The 14,479-nt window shown below is 41.3% G+C and overlaps 1 protein-coding gene across 3 annotated transcripts in view; it reads left to right on the forward strand.

Moving 5' to 3' along the window:
* Nucleotides 1-10,722, forward strand: part of kri (uracil phosphoribosyltransferase krishah) — a 113,730-nt gene extending 103,008 nt beyond the window's left edge. For all 3 annotated transcript variants that reach the window (XM_076184323.1, XM_076184322.1, XM_076184324.1), the window contains exons 5-8: nt 1,046-1,195; nt 4,102-4,246; nt 6,879-7,009; nt 9,319-10,722. In XM_076184323.1, the coding sequence (XP_076040438.1) occupies nt 1,046-1,195; nt 4,102-4,246; nt 6,879-7,009; nt 9,319-9,393 (501 nt within the window). In that variant the 3' untranslated portion in view covers nt 9,394-10,722. The remainder of the gene's footprint in view (nt 1-1,045; nt 1,196-4,101; nt 4,247-6,878; nt 7,010-9,318) is intronic.
* Nucleotides 10,723-14,479: the final 3,757 nt, after the last annotated feature.

Here is a 14,479-nt window from a genome sequence, read left to right on the forward strand (position 1 = left end):
GAAGAGAGAAGGAACTTGAATGTGTTTGAGATGAAGTGTCTGAGAAGTATGATGGGGGTTACTAGGCTAGATAGAGTGAGAAATGAGGAAGTGAGGAGGAGAACAGGGGTGGAAAGGGAGCTGGGAGGTAGGGTGGATGAAAGAGTATTAGGATGGTTTGGACACATGGAAAGAATGAGTGAAGAAAGACTAGTAAAGGAGGTATGGAAGGCAGATGTGGAGGGAGTGAACATGAGGGGACGTCCTAGGATGAGATGGATGGATGGGGTGAAGGGGGCTTTGGAGAAGAGGGGAATGTCGGTTGAGGAAGGACGGGAGAGGACAGAAGACGGGTGAATGGAGAATGGTTGTATATGGAAAATGTTGTGAGGCATGAGGTGGATTGGACGCGGGAATGGGGGTGAGGTAGTGTGTGTGAGCAAATATTTTGATGCAGCCCGAAGGGATTTCTCCCCGTCCTCTCCTTTATATGGGGGGACGGAGAGGGGGGTCGCCGATTTAATGAAGTGGCCTTGCTATGGATGTGCTGTGTCCTGCGTCACTGCTTCTGACCCAGGGCAGTGGACAGGGTGCAGGGATGACCCGTCATCTAGGAGGTGCTAAGATGGAAGGGAGTGTGGAGTGTCTTCGGGGATGAAATGGGTGGGAATGTTTTTGTGCCTTGTCCTTTTTGGCTACCCCCCTGGTAATGGGGAAAAAAGCCTTGGTATATGTATGTATGTATATAGGTTTGGATAGTTTCAATATAAGGGAAGGGAGGCAGTTATGTATGTTGTAGTTTTGGAGGGATTGGTCTGTTGAGTGTGGGTATAGTGTTTTGGGGATGGAAATTAAGAAAAAATGGGAAAGGGAAGGAGCAATTTGTGGGAGACCAGTGTGGGTGTAGGAGATGAAAGGGGTTATTTGTAATCAGTCGTAGAAATGTGAGGAGTTTTTGGCAAAAGGGGAGGATGTTATGCCTATCCTATTTTTTAAACACTTATGGTGAAGGAGTCAATCTAGCTCACTAGAAAACAACTACATTTTATCTTTTTGTCTTTTACAGATTCGCTTGGTGGTGGAAGAAGGATTAAACCAGTTGCCATATTCAGAGTGTCAGATTACTACTCCAACTTCCTGTCAGTACAAAGGCCTACGATTTGTGAAAGGCAACTGTGGTGTGGCCATTGTTCGGTCCGGGGAAGCCATGGAACAGGTTTGTCTTTGTATTCTTTGATATATGGGAGGGTAATACAAGAAAGGTTTGGAAATTGTGAGAGTCAATCAATTGATGCATCATCCCAGGTCTCTTGGACGAGACCCACTGCACCAAAGTAACTGAACACAGCTACCAGGGAACCCCATATGTCACTCAGAAGAAAATGTGTGTTGTCATCTGGGGACCATTAAAGTAGGGCAGTGTAGCCTGATATGTTCAATGTCTCCAGTGTGCTAGTTGCATACAGAGCAGTGTGATTGTGGCCAGGCCTATTCTTTGAGTTGGATGGTGTCCTGAATACAAGAATTACAATGTGTGTATGTATATGTATATATACATACACCAAAGGCTCTTTCCCCCTTACAAGGGAGGTAGCATAAAAAACACTCCCACCCATTCCATCCCCACATACTCCACTCCCATCCACCCCCTTCCCTCCCACTTCTTGGTTCATCCTGAATGACAGGTCATCCCTGCATATTGCTCACTGCCTTGTGTCAGAAGCAGTGTCACAAGACACAGCAAGGCTGCTTCATTAAATTGGTGATACCCCTCTCCCCTCTCCATCCCCTCATGCAGAAATGGAAAAGATAGGGAGAAATTCCTTCAGGCTGCTTCATTTTATAATTTTGAAAGTAATGAAAATACATTTTGGAAATATTAAGAGAGGAAGAGGAGGCAAATCAAGTAGAGAAGAAAAGATAAAAGGTGCAGATGGAGAAATGATAATGGGAGTAAGAGGAAGATGGGCAGAGTATTTTAGGGAGTTGCTAAATGTGAAGGAGGATAGGGAGGGAAAGGTGGTTGCAGTGGGAAGTGCTGGCAAAATAACAGTGAGTGAGGAAAATGGAGGTAAAATAAGGAAATATAAGGTGAAGGCAGTTGTTAAGATGAGAGGTAAGGCACCTGGGTTGGATAGGTGTCATGCAGAATGTCTAAAAAAAAAAAGGAGGTACAGTGATAGTGGACTTGCTTGCGAGATTATTTAATGTTTGTTTAAGAGGGTAGAGTGCCAGAGGACTGGAGGGGTGCCTGTATAGTTCCACTTTACAAGGGAAAAGGGGACAAGTGTGAGTGTAGTAGTTTCAGAGGGATCAGTTTATTAAGTGTAGTTGTGAAGGTTTATGGGAGGGTCTTATTGAGAGTATTGGGAACAAAGGGATAATTGGTGAGGAACAGTGTGGTTTTAGGACAGGTAGGGGTTATGTGGATCAGATTTTTGTGGTAAGACAGATATGAGAGAAAGCTTTGGGAAAAGGTAAGAATAGTTTTTTGGGCTTTTATGGATTTGGAAAAGGCTTATGACAGGGTAGACAGGAAGGGACTGTGGGAGGTATTGCAAATATTATGGGGTAGGAGGAAAGCTTTTAAGAGCAATCAAGAGTTTGTACAAGAGTAGTAGAGCTTGTGTTAGAACCAGAAATAGAGAGAGTGAGTGGTTTGAGGTAAAGGTGGGACTTTATCAGGGATGTGTTATGCCGCCTCAGCTGTTCAATTTATACATGGATAGGGTGGTGTGAGAGGTAAATGCAAGAGTAGTGGGTTGGGGATTAGAGGTGGTTAAAGAAAATGGAGAAAAGTGGGAGATAAGTCAGTTGTTGTTGGCCAATGACACTGCTTATGGCAGGATCAGAGGAGGGATTGAGGAAGTTAGTGACAAAGTTTGGGGAGATGTACGTAAGAAGGAAATTGAAGATGAATGCAGGTAAAAGTAAGGTGATGAGATGTACAAGGGGTGAAAGTGGCAGCAGACTGGAAGGGAATATTAAGGGAGAGAGACTGGAGGAAGTGGATAGTTTGATACTTGGGTGCAAATGTGGCAGGAAAGGGAGGGGTGGAGGTAGTTAGAATGTAGATTAAGAGAAGCAAGTAGATGCCTTGGGGATTAAAAAATGTTATGAGAGATAGACATTTGGAAATGGATGGTAAGAGGAGATTGTATGAAGGAATGATTTTGCCAACAGAACTGTATGGGGCAGAAAGATGGAACATAGGAGAGGAGTTTAAATGTGTTTGAGATGAAGTTTCCCTGTGATAGGGGTTACAAGGCTAGATAGGGTGAGAAACAAGGAGAGGAGGAGAACAGGGGTGGAAAGGGAGTTGGGAGATAGGGTTGATGAAAGTGTTGGGATGGTTTGGACACAGGGAAAGAATGAGTGAAGGTAGATTAGTAAAAGAGGTGTGGAAGTCAGAGGTGGAAGGAGTGAACATAAGGTTGTGACCAAGGATGAGATGGATGGATGGATGGGGTAAAAGGGGCATAGGGAAAGAGGGGGAATGTCTGTTGAGGAATGACGGGAGAAGACAGAAGATAGTTGTGAATGGAGAATAGTTGTTTATAGATGATGCTGTGGTCCATAAGGGGGAATGGGTGGGGGATGAAGGGGTGAGGGAGTTTGTGTGAGGAATAAATTGATGCAGCCTGTTGGGATTTCTTTTCATCTTCTCCATTTCTGCATGAGGGGATGGAGAGGGGAGGTCACCGATTTAATGAAGTGGCTTTGCTGTAGATGTGCTGCGTCTTGTGACACTGCTTCTGACCCAGGGCAGTAGGTAAGATGCAGGGATGACCCATCATTTAGGAGGAGCCAAGATAAGAAAGGGAAATGGGAGTGGAGTATGTTGGGGATGAAATGGGTAGGGGTGGTTTTTATGCCTGTTTATTTGGCTATCTCCATTGTAAAGGGGAAAGCCTTTGGTATATGTATGTTTTTGTCTACCTCCCTTGTAAGGCGAAAAAGTCGTTCGTATGTGTCTCTCAATGTGGAGGTTCTGTTTGTGAAACCTCTCATGATAGTGGTGCTACTTCTTGCAGACATGTTAAAGTAGCATCTACATATGATTAATACAGTAAAAATTAAATCCTAAATAATGAATCTTGTTATAGTATTTGTATTTTTCAGGGTTTGCGGTCGTGCTGTCGTTCTATTCGTTTGGGAAAAATCTTGGTGGAATCAGATGTAGATACCCATGAAGCACGAGTAGTATATGCCAAATTCCCAGAAGATATCAGTCAACGTAAAGTCCTTCTTATGTATCCAATTATGAGTAAGTATTTTTTTAGGAAGGTGTCAGCATTTGATGATGGTATTAATGTATTTGTTTCATAATAACCTATTCAGGCAGATTCTGAAAAGAGACTGCAGCTGATAGCAGAGTTTGAAAATGTCTATGTAAGGAGAGAGCTAAGAGTAAATAAGAACAAAAAGGAAAGTAGCAAGATATACAAGAAGTGATGATGGTGGTGGGTTGATATAAGTCTGGTATGTGATAAGCTAGGGAACTGGAGATATTTGAGTATTTGGGTCACATGTGGCAGTGAATAGAGGAGTAGTGGAGAGATGACTGATTTAGTAAAGGTGGGAAGTAAATGTCTAAAAGGGAATGAAGTGTTTTTAATAGATGTATCTGAAGATGAATGCAAAGAAAAAGTTTGAGGCAATTACTGTATCCATGACATTGTATAGGATAGATTTGAATGTGAGGGAAGCAGAAAGATTGAGCTTGAACATATTTGAGAAGTACAATAGTACAAAAGGGGCATTGGGAAATAGGGAAATGTCTGTTGAGGAAGGAAGGGAGAAGACAGAAGATAGTGGTGAGTGGAAAATGGTTGTGTATGGATGATGCTGTTATGCATGGGAGTTAGGGGGGGTATGTATGAATATTTTGATGCAGCCCAAAGGTCCCGTCTTCTTTTTCTGGAAGAGGGGACGAAGAAGGGGGTCGCCGATTAAGTGAAGCAGCCTTGCTGGGTCTTGCTGCATTGCTTCTGACCCAGGGTAGTAGATGAGATGCAGGGATGACCAGTCATCCAGGAGGAGCCAAGAAAAGAGGGAGGGAGTGGGTGGTGAATGGGGGTAGAGTGTGTGGGGATGAAATGGATGGGATTGGATTTATGCCTTTGACTTTGGCTACCTCCATTGTAAGGGGGAAAGTGAGGTAGAAACTGGGCATGGAAAGATAAGTGTTGGATAGTGTCTGTAAAAATTATGGTGGGTTGGGCAGTGGAAAACATGAGAGTACATGCGTGCAAAAAGTTAGAAAGCAGAAATGGGATAAAATAACTTTAGAGAGTGGGGCTGAGAATGAGATGGGTGGATGCAAGGAGAAGGTGTATCAAACTATGATGAGTCCAAAATATAAGAACATAAGAATGAAATAGGAAAAGGAGCTGGGAGATGGGGTTGATGAAAGAATATTAGGATGGTTTGGACACATGGAAAGAATGAGTGAAGAAAGACTAGTAAAAGAGATGTGGAGGGAGTGAACATGAGGGGACGTCCTAGGATGAGGTGGATGGATGGGGTGAAGGGGGCTTTGGGGAAGAGGGGAATGTCTGTTGAGGAAGGACAGGAGAGGACAGAAGACAGGGGTGAATGGAGAATGGTTGTATATGGATGATGTTGTGATTGCATGAGGTGGAATGGGCGGGTGGATGGGGGGTGAGGTAGTATGTGTGAGCAAAATTTGATGCAGCCCGAAGGGATTTCTCCCCGTCCTCTCATTTTATGCAATGGGGGGACGGAGAGGGGATGTCGCCGATTTAATGAAGTGGCCTTGCTGTGGATGTGCTGTGTCTTGCGACACTGCTTCTGACCCAGGGCAGTGGACAAGGTGCAGGGATGACCCGTCATTTCAGGAGGTGCTAAGATAAGAGGGAGGGTGGAGGGGTGTGGAGTGTATTCAGGGATGGAAAGGGTGGGAATGATTTTATGCCTTTTTCTTTTTGGCTACCCCCCTTCTAAGGGGGGAAAAGCCTTGGTATATGTATGTATGTAAGAAAGAAATAGACCATAAGGCTTACACCATGCAGTTCCATATTCATTACTGCCTATCATCCCCATCCAAAAAATGACCTAACCTTTTAAAACAACCAATAGTTTCAGTGCTCCACACATGGTTACTAAGTCTATTTCATTTGTTAACCACTCTGTTGGTGAACCAGTTATTGCCTATTTTCTTAAGATCAAAATCTTTCCAATTTAAATCCATTACTGAGAGTCCTGCCCTGTTGTCTTTCATATAATGACCTTGTCTGCATCACCCTTTTTAAAGCCCTTGAACACCTCTATTAGATCACCCCCACACTCTGCATCTGTGCCAGAGAATGTAAATCAATGTGCCTAAGTCTGTCCTCAATGTAAATTTCTAAGCCCATGTATCTTTTTGGTCATTCTCTCCTGTACTGATTCTAGTGAAATTAATATCCATCCTATGGTGAGTCACAAATTGAATTATCTCGTGATGTGATCTCTGATTCTATTACCTATTAATGATTCTAGCATTTTACCTATAACAGACATGAAAATTATTTACCTGTAGATGTGTATAGATGATTTATCACCCTCGTATATGTATGGGAACATTAAGTGGATGAGAAGGGGGGGGGGTGGCTGTGATAGGGGAGGGAGCGAGAGGCAACCCTTCGTGAAAATGATGCTTAGTGGTCTTTGAGTATGTATGTCTGCTTTGAATCAACCCCCTTGCCTCCCCTCCTCATAAGGGGGATTAAGGCATGCATAGGTATGTATATACCAATGACCTTTCCCCATTTTATGTGGCGGGCTGTCTTGACATGCCTTGACTCGTCAGGATAAAAGAACAAAAGTCTGCATTGCTGTATTAGAGCATTTTTTGCACTTAAAGTACATGACTGAAGTGGATGACTTCATTTCAGGTTCCGGAAATACTGTGATAAAAGCAATGACTGTTTTACAAGAACATGCAGTAGAGGAAGAAAATGTAATATTGCTCAACTTGTTTTCCACACCTGCAGCTGCTCGCACAGTCACAAATGCCTTTCCCAAGGTGAGTAATAGTGTAGCACTGTTTTATTTGGCATGAAAGTATATATATTTTTTTTTATTATTGTTGTTTCCTCTGTCTGGAGTATTGGCTCCATGTTATTGTGGCAAAGTAGCATGCAGTTTCTCTATGGGGTGCCCCTACGGACCAGAGCCACACATCATTTTGTCTATGATAGAGGAAGACTCTGTTCATAGAGAAATGATGACACTCTTATTATACTACGACTGTCCCTCCATTGTTGCTGTCCTGTACCATTTCCTTTGTTCGCCTACCCTGTGGTGGGGGAAAATAATGCTACCACCAAGTCTTCCCACTTGAGTTGTAAGAGGTGACAAAAAACAGGACAGGGGATAGGATTAGGAGTCCTGCTACCTGTAGCCCCAAAGGGGACATTCCTAAAAAAAAGTAAAGGCATAAAGAGGGTCTAGGAGTTTTCCAACCAGTACCCTAAGGTTTGGGTCTTTTAATGTGCATGGATATGTTACTGATGAGAGTAAAAGGGAAGAGATAAGCAGTATGTTTGTGAGAAGAAAGATGGATGTGCTGGCTTTGAGTGAAACTAAATTGAAAGGGAAGGGCGAGTGTGAGTTTGGGAGTGTAGCTGGGAGGTTCTCAGGAGTGAAGAGAGGACAAGGGAGAGAAGGGGTGGCTATACTAGTAAATGAAGAGATAGGTAAGCATGTAGTGGTGTGAAAGGAGGTTGATGTGGATGAAGGTGAAGCTGGAAAGAGAGATGTGGGTTTTTGTAAGTGCGTATGGTCCTGGTAGTGAGAAGAGCGTAGAGGAAAGGGAGGCTTTTTGGGTAGATTTAAATGAGTGCATAGAGGGATTAGGGAGAAATGTCATTATAGTTGTATTGGGAGACCTTAATGCTAGGGTAGGAAACGAACCAATAGACAGTGATTGGGAAGTATGGAGTTCCAGGTAAATATCGTAGTGGAGAATTGATGGTGGAGATGTGTCCAGAAAGAGAGTTGATGATAGCAAATACAGTGTTTAGGAAGAAAGTCAAGCATAAGTACACATGGGAGACAGTGGTGGATGGAAGGGTGGCAGATAGTGTGTTAATAGACTATATAGTGGTGACCAGGAGTATGGTAGGAAGAGTTGAGGATGTACATGTTCCAAGGGGGGAGAGTGGGGGAATATCACATCATTTTCTGGTGGAAGGTAAATTGCGAGTGGAGAAAGAGGAAAAGGGCAGAAGGTAGGGAGGTACTTAGAGTGAACTGCTTAAATGAGAAAGAAAAGGAGAAGGAATATAAGAAGCTGAGAGGAGTGGGAGGGAGTGAAGGATAGAATAGAACTAGGAGTGGAGGAGGAATGGGGACGGTTCAAGGAGGGAGTCATAAGGTGTGCAAAGATGGTGTGTGGAACAAGGAGGGCGGGAGGAAATAGAAGGAAGGGTAGTTAGTGGTGGGATGAGGAAATAAAGAAGGGTGTAGAAGAGAAGAAACGGAAGAGAAGGGAAATAGAAGGAAGGGTAGTTAGTGGTGGGATGAGGAAATAAAGAAGGGTGTAGAAGAGAAGAAACGGAAGAGAAGGGAAATAGAAGGAAGGGTAGTTAGTGGTGGGATGAGGAAATAAAGAAGGGTGTAGAAGAGAAGAAACGGAAGAGAAGGGAAGTTAAGCATGAGATAAAGGAGGCAAAGAGGAGAGCAGATTTGAAATGGGGTAAGAGTATGACAAAATTTTGAAAGGGAATGTCTGTTGAGGAAAGACAGGGGTGAATGGAGAATGGTTGTATGTGGATGATGCTGTGATGCATGAGATAGAATGGGTGTGGGGATGGGGGGTGAGGTAGTATGTGAGAAAAATTTGATGCAGCCCGAAGGGATTTCTCCCAGTCTTCTCCTTTTCTGCATGAGGGGACGGAGAGAGAGGGGGGGGGGGTCGCCAATATAATGAAGTGGCCTTGCTGTGGATGTGCTGTCTCTTGAGTCACTGCTTCTGACCCAGGGCAGTGGACAGGATGCAGGGATGACCCGTCATCCAGGTGCCAAGATAAGAGAGGGGGTGGAATGGAGTGGAGTGTATTAGGGATGGAATGGGTGGGAATGGTTTTTATGCCTGTTGTTTCTTTTGGCTACCTCCCTTGGAAGGGGGAAAAAGCCTTTGGTATATGTATGTATGAATGTGTTGTACAGGGCTGGTGGTAGGTTATTGTACATATTTCAGTAGTTTGCTGCCTTGTGTCTCTCTCCCTGTCTCTCTCCTCTCTCCCTATAAATATGTATATAAAAAAAAAATTCTGTGCTTATAATTTTTGGCTGTATAGTTCAAATTGTTTATTTTACTGTTTCCAACAGATGAAGATTCTCACGACAGAAGTTCATCCTGTTGCGCCAAACCACTTTGGTCAGAAGTACTTTGGTACTGATTAAGGTCAAGGATATTATTTGGCAATTCCTTACATACACTGCCTTTTCCAATAAGTTGGATTGTTTTGGCAATATCAGGAACTAGCCTACACACTCAAGGGACTGCAATGAGAGGAGCATCAGATTTAATCATCATTTTGGATGAAAATCGAGATGAAGTATGCAAGAGGAGGACATTGGAGAAAGTCCTGCTCATGCATGTACCATGGGCAGTTTCAAGACTGAAAAATTCAATCATGGATTTTATAACTTGAAAATCATACTTAATGACAAAGGATCTGCAAGTTTCTGCCCTCCTGTTGGGTTGTATGTGTGATAGATATTTTTTTTAATGCTGCCAAAGTATAGAAAGGTCTCAGTGTAATTAAGATTTTTAAAGTATTAATTTTCTCACCTAATAGGATTAAGGTGGATATCTTTCCTAGATCTATATAGTGAATTATGAAATACATGGGTAGAAGAAAAATCTTTAGTGAGTGAATGAGGGTAAGGATTAGAAAACTTGTCAGTTTGAGTTTCCTTGAGAGGTTTTGCCATTATTTCATGAGTTACAGAAGTACAATTGGCTTATAATGTATTACAAGTTTTCTGTTTCACTACCAAAGCACGAGAGTGACTAGTAAGAATGTTTTTGCTATCATCATTATCATTGCTATAAACTTTCAAGGTGGAGTTGTGCCTTGTTCATTAACACTCCACTGTTTTAATGTGCACTCAACAATTTGACTCTGGGCATACATGGGCTAAGGTGTTTTGTAAGAAAATAACTTGTCTTGATAGGATTTATTTATTTCAGCATTGCTGAATTTTTTTTTCTTTTATCTCCCTCTGTCTGTCTCTGGTGAATAGACGAAGATTTTAGTATTCTGTAGAAACAAGATAGCAGATGCCATGAGAATGGTAGAGGGGGTGTTGGGAAGTTGGACATCACACTTAGCTCTGGTAAGGTGTTAAGATTAAAGCATTTTGAAGGAGGATATGCTATAAACAAATTGTCACATGCACACTGTAATTCATTTCATTAAATCATGTGCATTCTTAGCAGAGATAAGGTCATGCATTCTTTGAATGCTGCTTACAAAAGATTGCACAAGTAAGACATCACAGCATAATGGTTCATGAAAATAAAAGGAACTTGGCAGGAAGTGGTTGCCTAGAAGTCACTCTTCATGATTCTGTGAATGTTATGATAAGTGATCGAGATGTGTAAATATGCTGTAGAGCCTTGGTTATTGATGGAAATAGAATGTACCAAAATGGTATGTGGGTTCTTGGTTCAGATTTTTGTATATAATTGAAAATATATATATATTAAAATATTGTTAATGTGAATGTATACATTTAAATGCCTTGATAAAAACTGAAAAAAAAGTATATAATTTCAAGTATTGATATAAACTTGTGCAAAAATTATAACTGCTCGCCACATGCTGACGCACCTTTGCTTTCTGATTCATTGACATGATAAAAAAAGGACAAAAAGATCCATAGCTGTCCACATCATCAGTGTTGTAAGAGAATGACTATAATTGTATGTATGTAAATATAGAGGTATATGAATATGTGAGTGCAATACAAATGCATTTGTGTGTATATGTAATGGGATGTGATAGGTACTCTTTGTCAGATGAAAGCTTTTGAGCCCTAATGAAGGGCTGTGGATTGAAGTCGGAAAGGCATCTGACTTTGTAGTGGGGGCACCATAACCACTTCTTTCTTTATACCATATATCTAATTGATTTACTATTCCTACTTTTTTTCTCTTTCCTCTCTTCTCCAAAGCTCCCTTCCATCCACAATCCATATCTCTCATCTCAATATGTCTTGGCTTATTTTTTCATTCACAGCAGTGATACCATTTGTATTAATCTGAGACCAGATGAGTTTGATGGAGTAATGTTTTCGTGGTTCATTGACTGGTACCCAGCAGCTGCTAATATTCACCGAGCCTTTCCATAGATCTTTTGGAAGAAATGGAGTTTTGTCAAATTTATATTAGTATGGAACTTTTTCTACAGTATATCACCAGTTTGTAGAAAGAGATGCCAGTTGACTGATCTTTGTGGGATCAATTGGAGAATATACAAATGAAGTTGGTTGAGGAATAAGGTTTTGTTCCAGAAAACAAGTGTAAGCCTCTCAGGACTGCACTTCCAGGAGGTGAGTGTTGATGTTTTTTTTTTAGATGGACATTAGGGAGAGAGGTCATCTTGCATCACTACCACTTGGGTACCCATGCTTAGCTTCTTGGATGGGTTCTCCAACTGAGGGTCCAGCTATGAGAAAATGGGGTCTTGATCAACTGAGACCTCATTTTTTGTTCTGACCCAAGCAGGATGAAATGGTATTAATCAGAAAATCTCTGACACCACTAAAAGTAAAGGTGTCTCGTTGTGTTATAGCAGGGGATAGGGTGACCCTTCATTCCCAGTGTTGAGGTGGAAGAGATGGTTGAAAGGGTTCATTAATGATGTGCATTTGTGCTTTGGTATATGTATGCATTATACAAGCTTAGTTTCACCTCTCATGATTTTGCCTGCATGTTTATTTGTAATGTCAGTATTAATTCATTTTAGTGTATCTTCCAAAGGCTATTTTTCTGCAGTCTTGCAGTACTGTATGGTAAGCAAATATCAAATGCCTTGCTTCCCCACGCTGTTCTACCTGCTCTTGCTCACACACCTCTTCCCAATACACCACCACATGACTGCTTTTCTTGTAATATAATTCATGGATGCATGAAATACCATGGAGTTCTGTATCCCAACCATCTTGGTTCATGCACACATACACCATAGACAGGCACATTGGCAACTTTATACTCCATCCATAAACTTCATATCATATGCCTCTTTGAGTCAAGAAACATCACATGATCTACCCTTAACTACATTTTAACTTATGAATTGAGTAATTTAGCTAATTTCATCTGAGTCTCATGCTCCTTAGAGAAAAATCAGGGCAACAGATTTATTGATTGATAGATCAGACACACACCTGAGCCACCAAACTTCTTTCATGTCCAAAATCTTGTTCCACTCAAGCTATGTATCTCGGATGCTCTTTCCCCAGTACACTTGAATATGGGTATTCATTTATGGTTTACTTGTTCCAATCTGTTGCCTACTATACTGTGTATGGTGGCATTATACATGCCTTATTCCAGTCCTCAGTCCTCAGAACCAGTGGAGCCCTGCTGTGGATGTGCTTGTGACCTGGGCAGTGGGGAGGAGACAGGAGCCAAGATATAAGGGACACAATTGCGTGACAGATGGAAGTGGGATGGTTTGTAGGTGTGCCTTGGCTGATTAACTCCCTTATAAAGGGTGAGGAGCTTTTGGTATATAGATATAAACCATGTGTAGAAATATAGAAATCAACCTCTGAAGCACTGTTAGCATGTTAATTCTTTAACATGTATATTTCACTTGTGTTCTTTCTGAAAACTTCAAAGCAATTTTATTTATCTGAAGGAAACTGCTCCAGATTCCAAAGGATTAAGCCTCTTAGATGTTTTGGCATCTGCATTGAACTTGCGTTTATTCTGGCTGCTGAGCCATCTCTTGCAGATGTTGTCATTGTTAATTAATAGTTGCCTAACTTTCACGAAGTGGGAAGCTTGGAGCACCACAGTGTCTGAAATTGAAAAAAGGCAGCTTTGCTGTCCATCTTGCAGGACCGTAACACGTAGGTATCGGTCATTAGTCCCTCTTGACTATATTCATATTTAATTATTTGGGGTAAGTGTAAAATATTATGTCATAGAGGAAGTTGATGAAAATTGTTCTTAGGTGTGTAGGGAAGTATTCTTAAAGTATACCAATTGAAAGGGTGCAATAATAGATTGGTCCACTTGAGGAAAAAATAGGGGATTATTAGAAATGAGGAATTAATAGTAGTCATGCCTGTTGATCAAGTGGAAAGGACAGTGAGAATGGAGAGATGTATACAACAGTTGTCTAATTGCCTAGATAGTACAAGAGGAGATGGGTGGTGGAATTGTCTTAGTAGCTGTTAGATGTTCCTAGCTTAGTTACAGTGCAAGCACATCAGACAGATCTAGCGATACAAATGAAGGAGGGAAAAAACTTTATCATAATTATTTGCTTTAGTAATGTAGTTGTGACAAGAAAAAAAGTTGACAGTAGGGGAAGATAATTGAATGCTTTCATGTTTGTGATATGAAGTGTGACTTTTATGTTGCATAAGGTTTAGAAAATTTGGTTCTTGGATACTACTACTAACATCAATGTTAATTTCTGTTTCTCTGATATTGCCAGTGATCATAAAATTGTGACTAGTGACAGATATGTAGCATAGTAATCTCGACTCCAGACATACAGAAAGAGGAAGGGAAGTGTTGGGGAATGTATGAAATATCCCACAAAACTCATTATGACAAATGTATAACAAAAAGCAGTGATATATAAATGGATTATTGGTAGGCTGATAAACTGATGTAGACACAAGGATTCATAAGTTTTGTTGACGAGTAGTTCCCCTGTACAAAACTGGCATGCCCGTTTCACAAACCTTTGGTCAGACCCCCCAGGTCTCATTCTCTACCCTTTTTCCTTTAATAAATTGTGATTGGTTGAAAGAAGAGAAGAAAAATACCAAAGAGTAAAAGTGGTTATGAATGGGGGGCGAGGTCTAGTTATGGACTGATAGGTTAAGAGCATTAGTATTGAATTGAGTTGTAATAAGATGACATGGGGATTTGGACTACAAAACCAGAAAGAGCAAAGGAGAAGATGAAGTGAATCATATGTAGAAAGTCTTGAAGAGAGGTTGGAGTTGATAAGAAACTGAAGGTATGAAAAATAATGAAAATGGAAGAGGTGTGATGTTCACTTGTTGGACTTGTGAATTGACAACTATTACCCTCCAGGAGAAAAATTCAGAGCTCTTCTACAATCAATCTATGGGTAATGCTGTGATCTTATCCATACATACACACAACTTCCTGCCCACAAGAGTTGGAGTGCTGGCTCATAGTGCAAATGATATTGAAATTATTTCAGCCCTAGGCAAGAATTGAATTTGGAGTAATGGATGCAAATGATGCTACTGTGCCATCAGAAGTTTG

This window comes from Oratosquilla oratoria, chromosome 4, assembly GCF_046742065.1.
Source record: "Oratosquilla oratoria isolate Oo_2021 chromosome 4, ASM4674206v1, whole genome shotgun sequence".
NCBI classification, from domain to species: Eukaryota; Metazoa; Arthropoda; class Malacostraca; order Stomatopoda; family Squillidae; genus Oratosquilla; species Oratosquilla oratoria.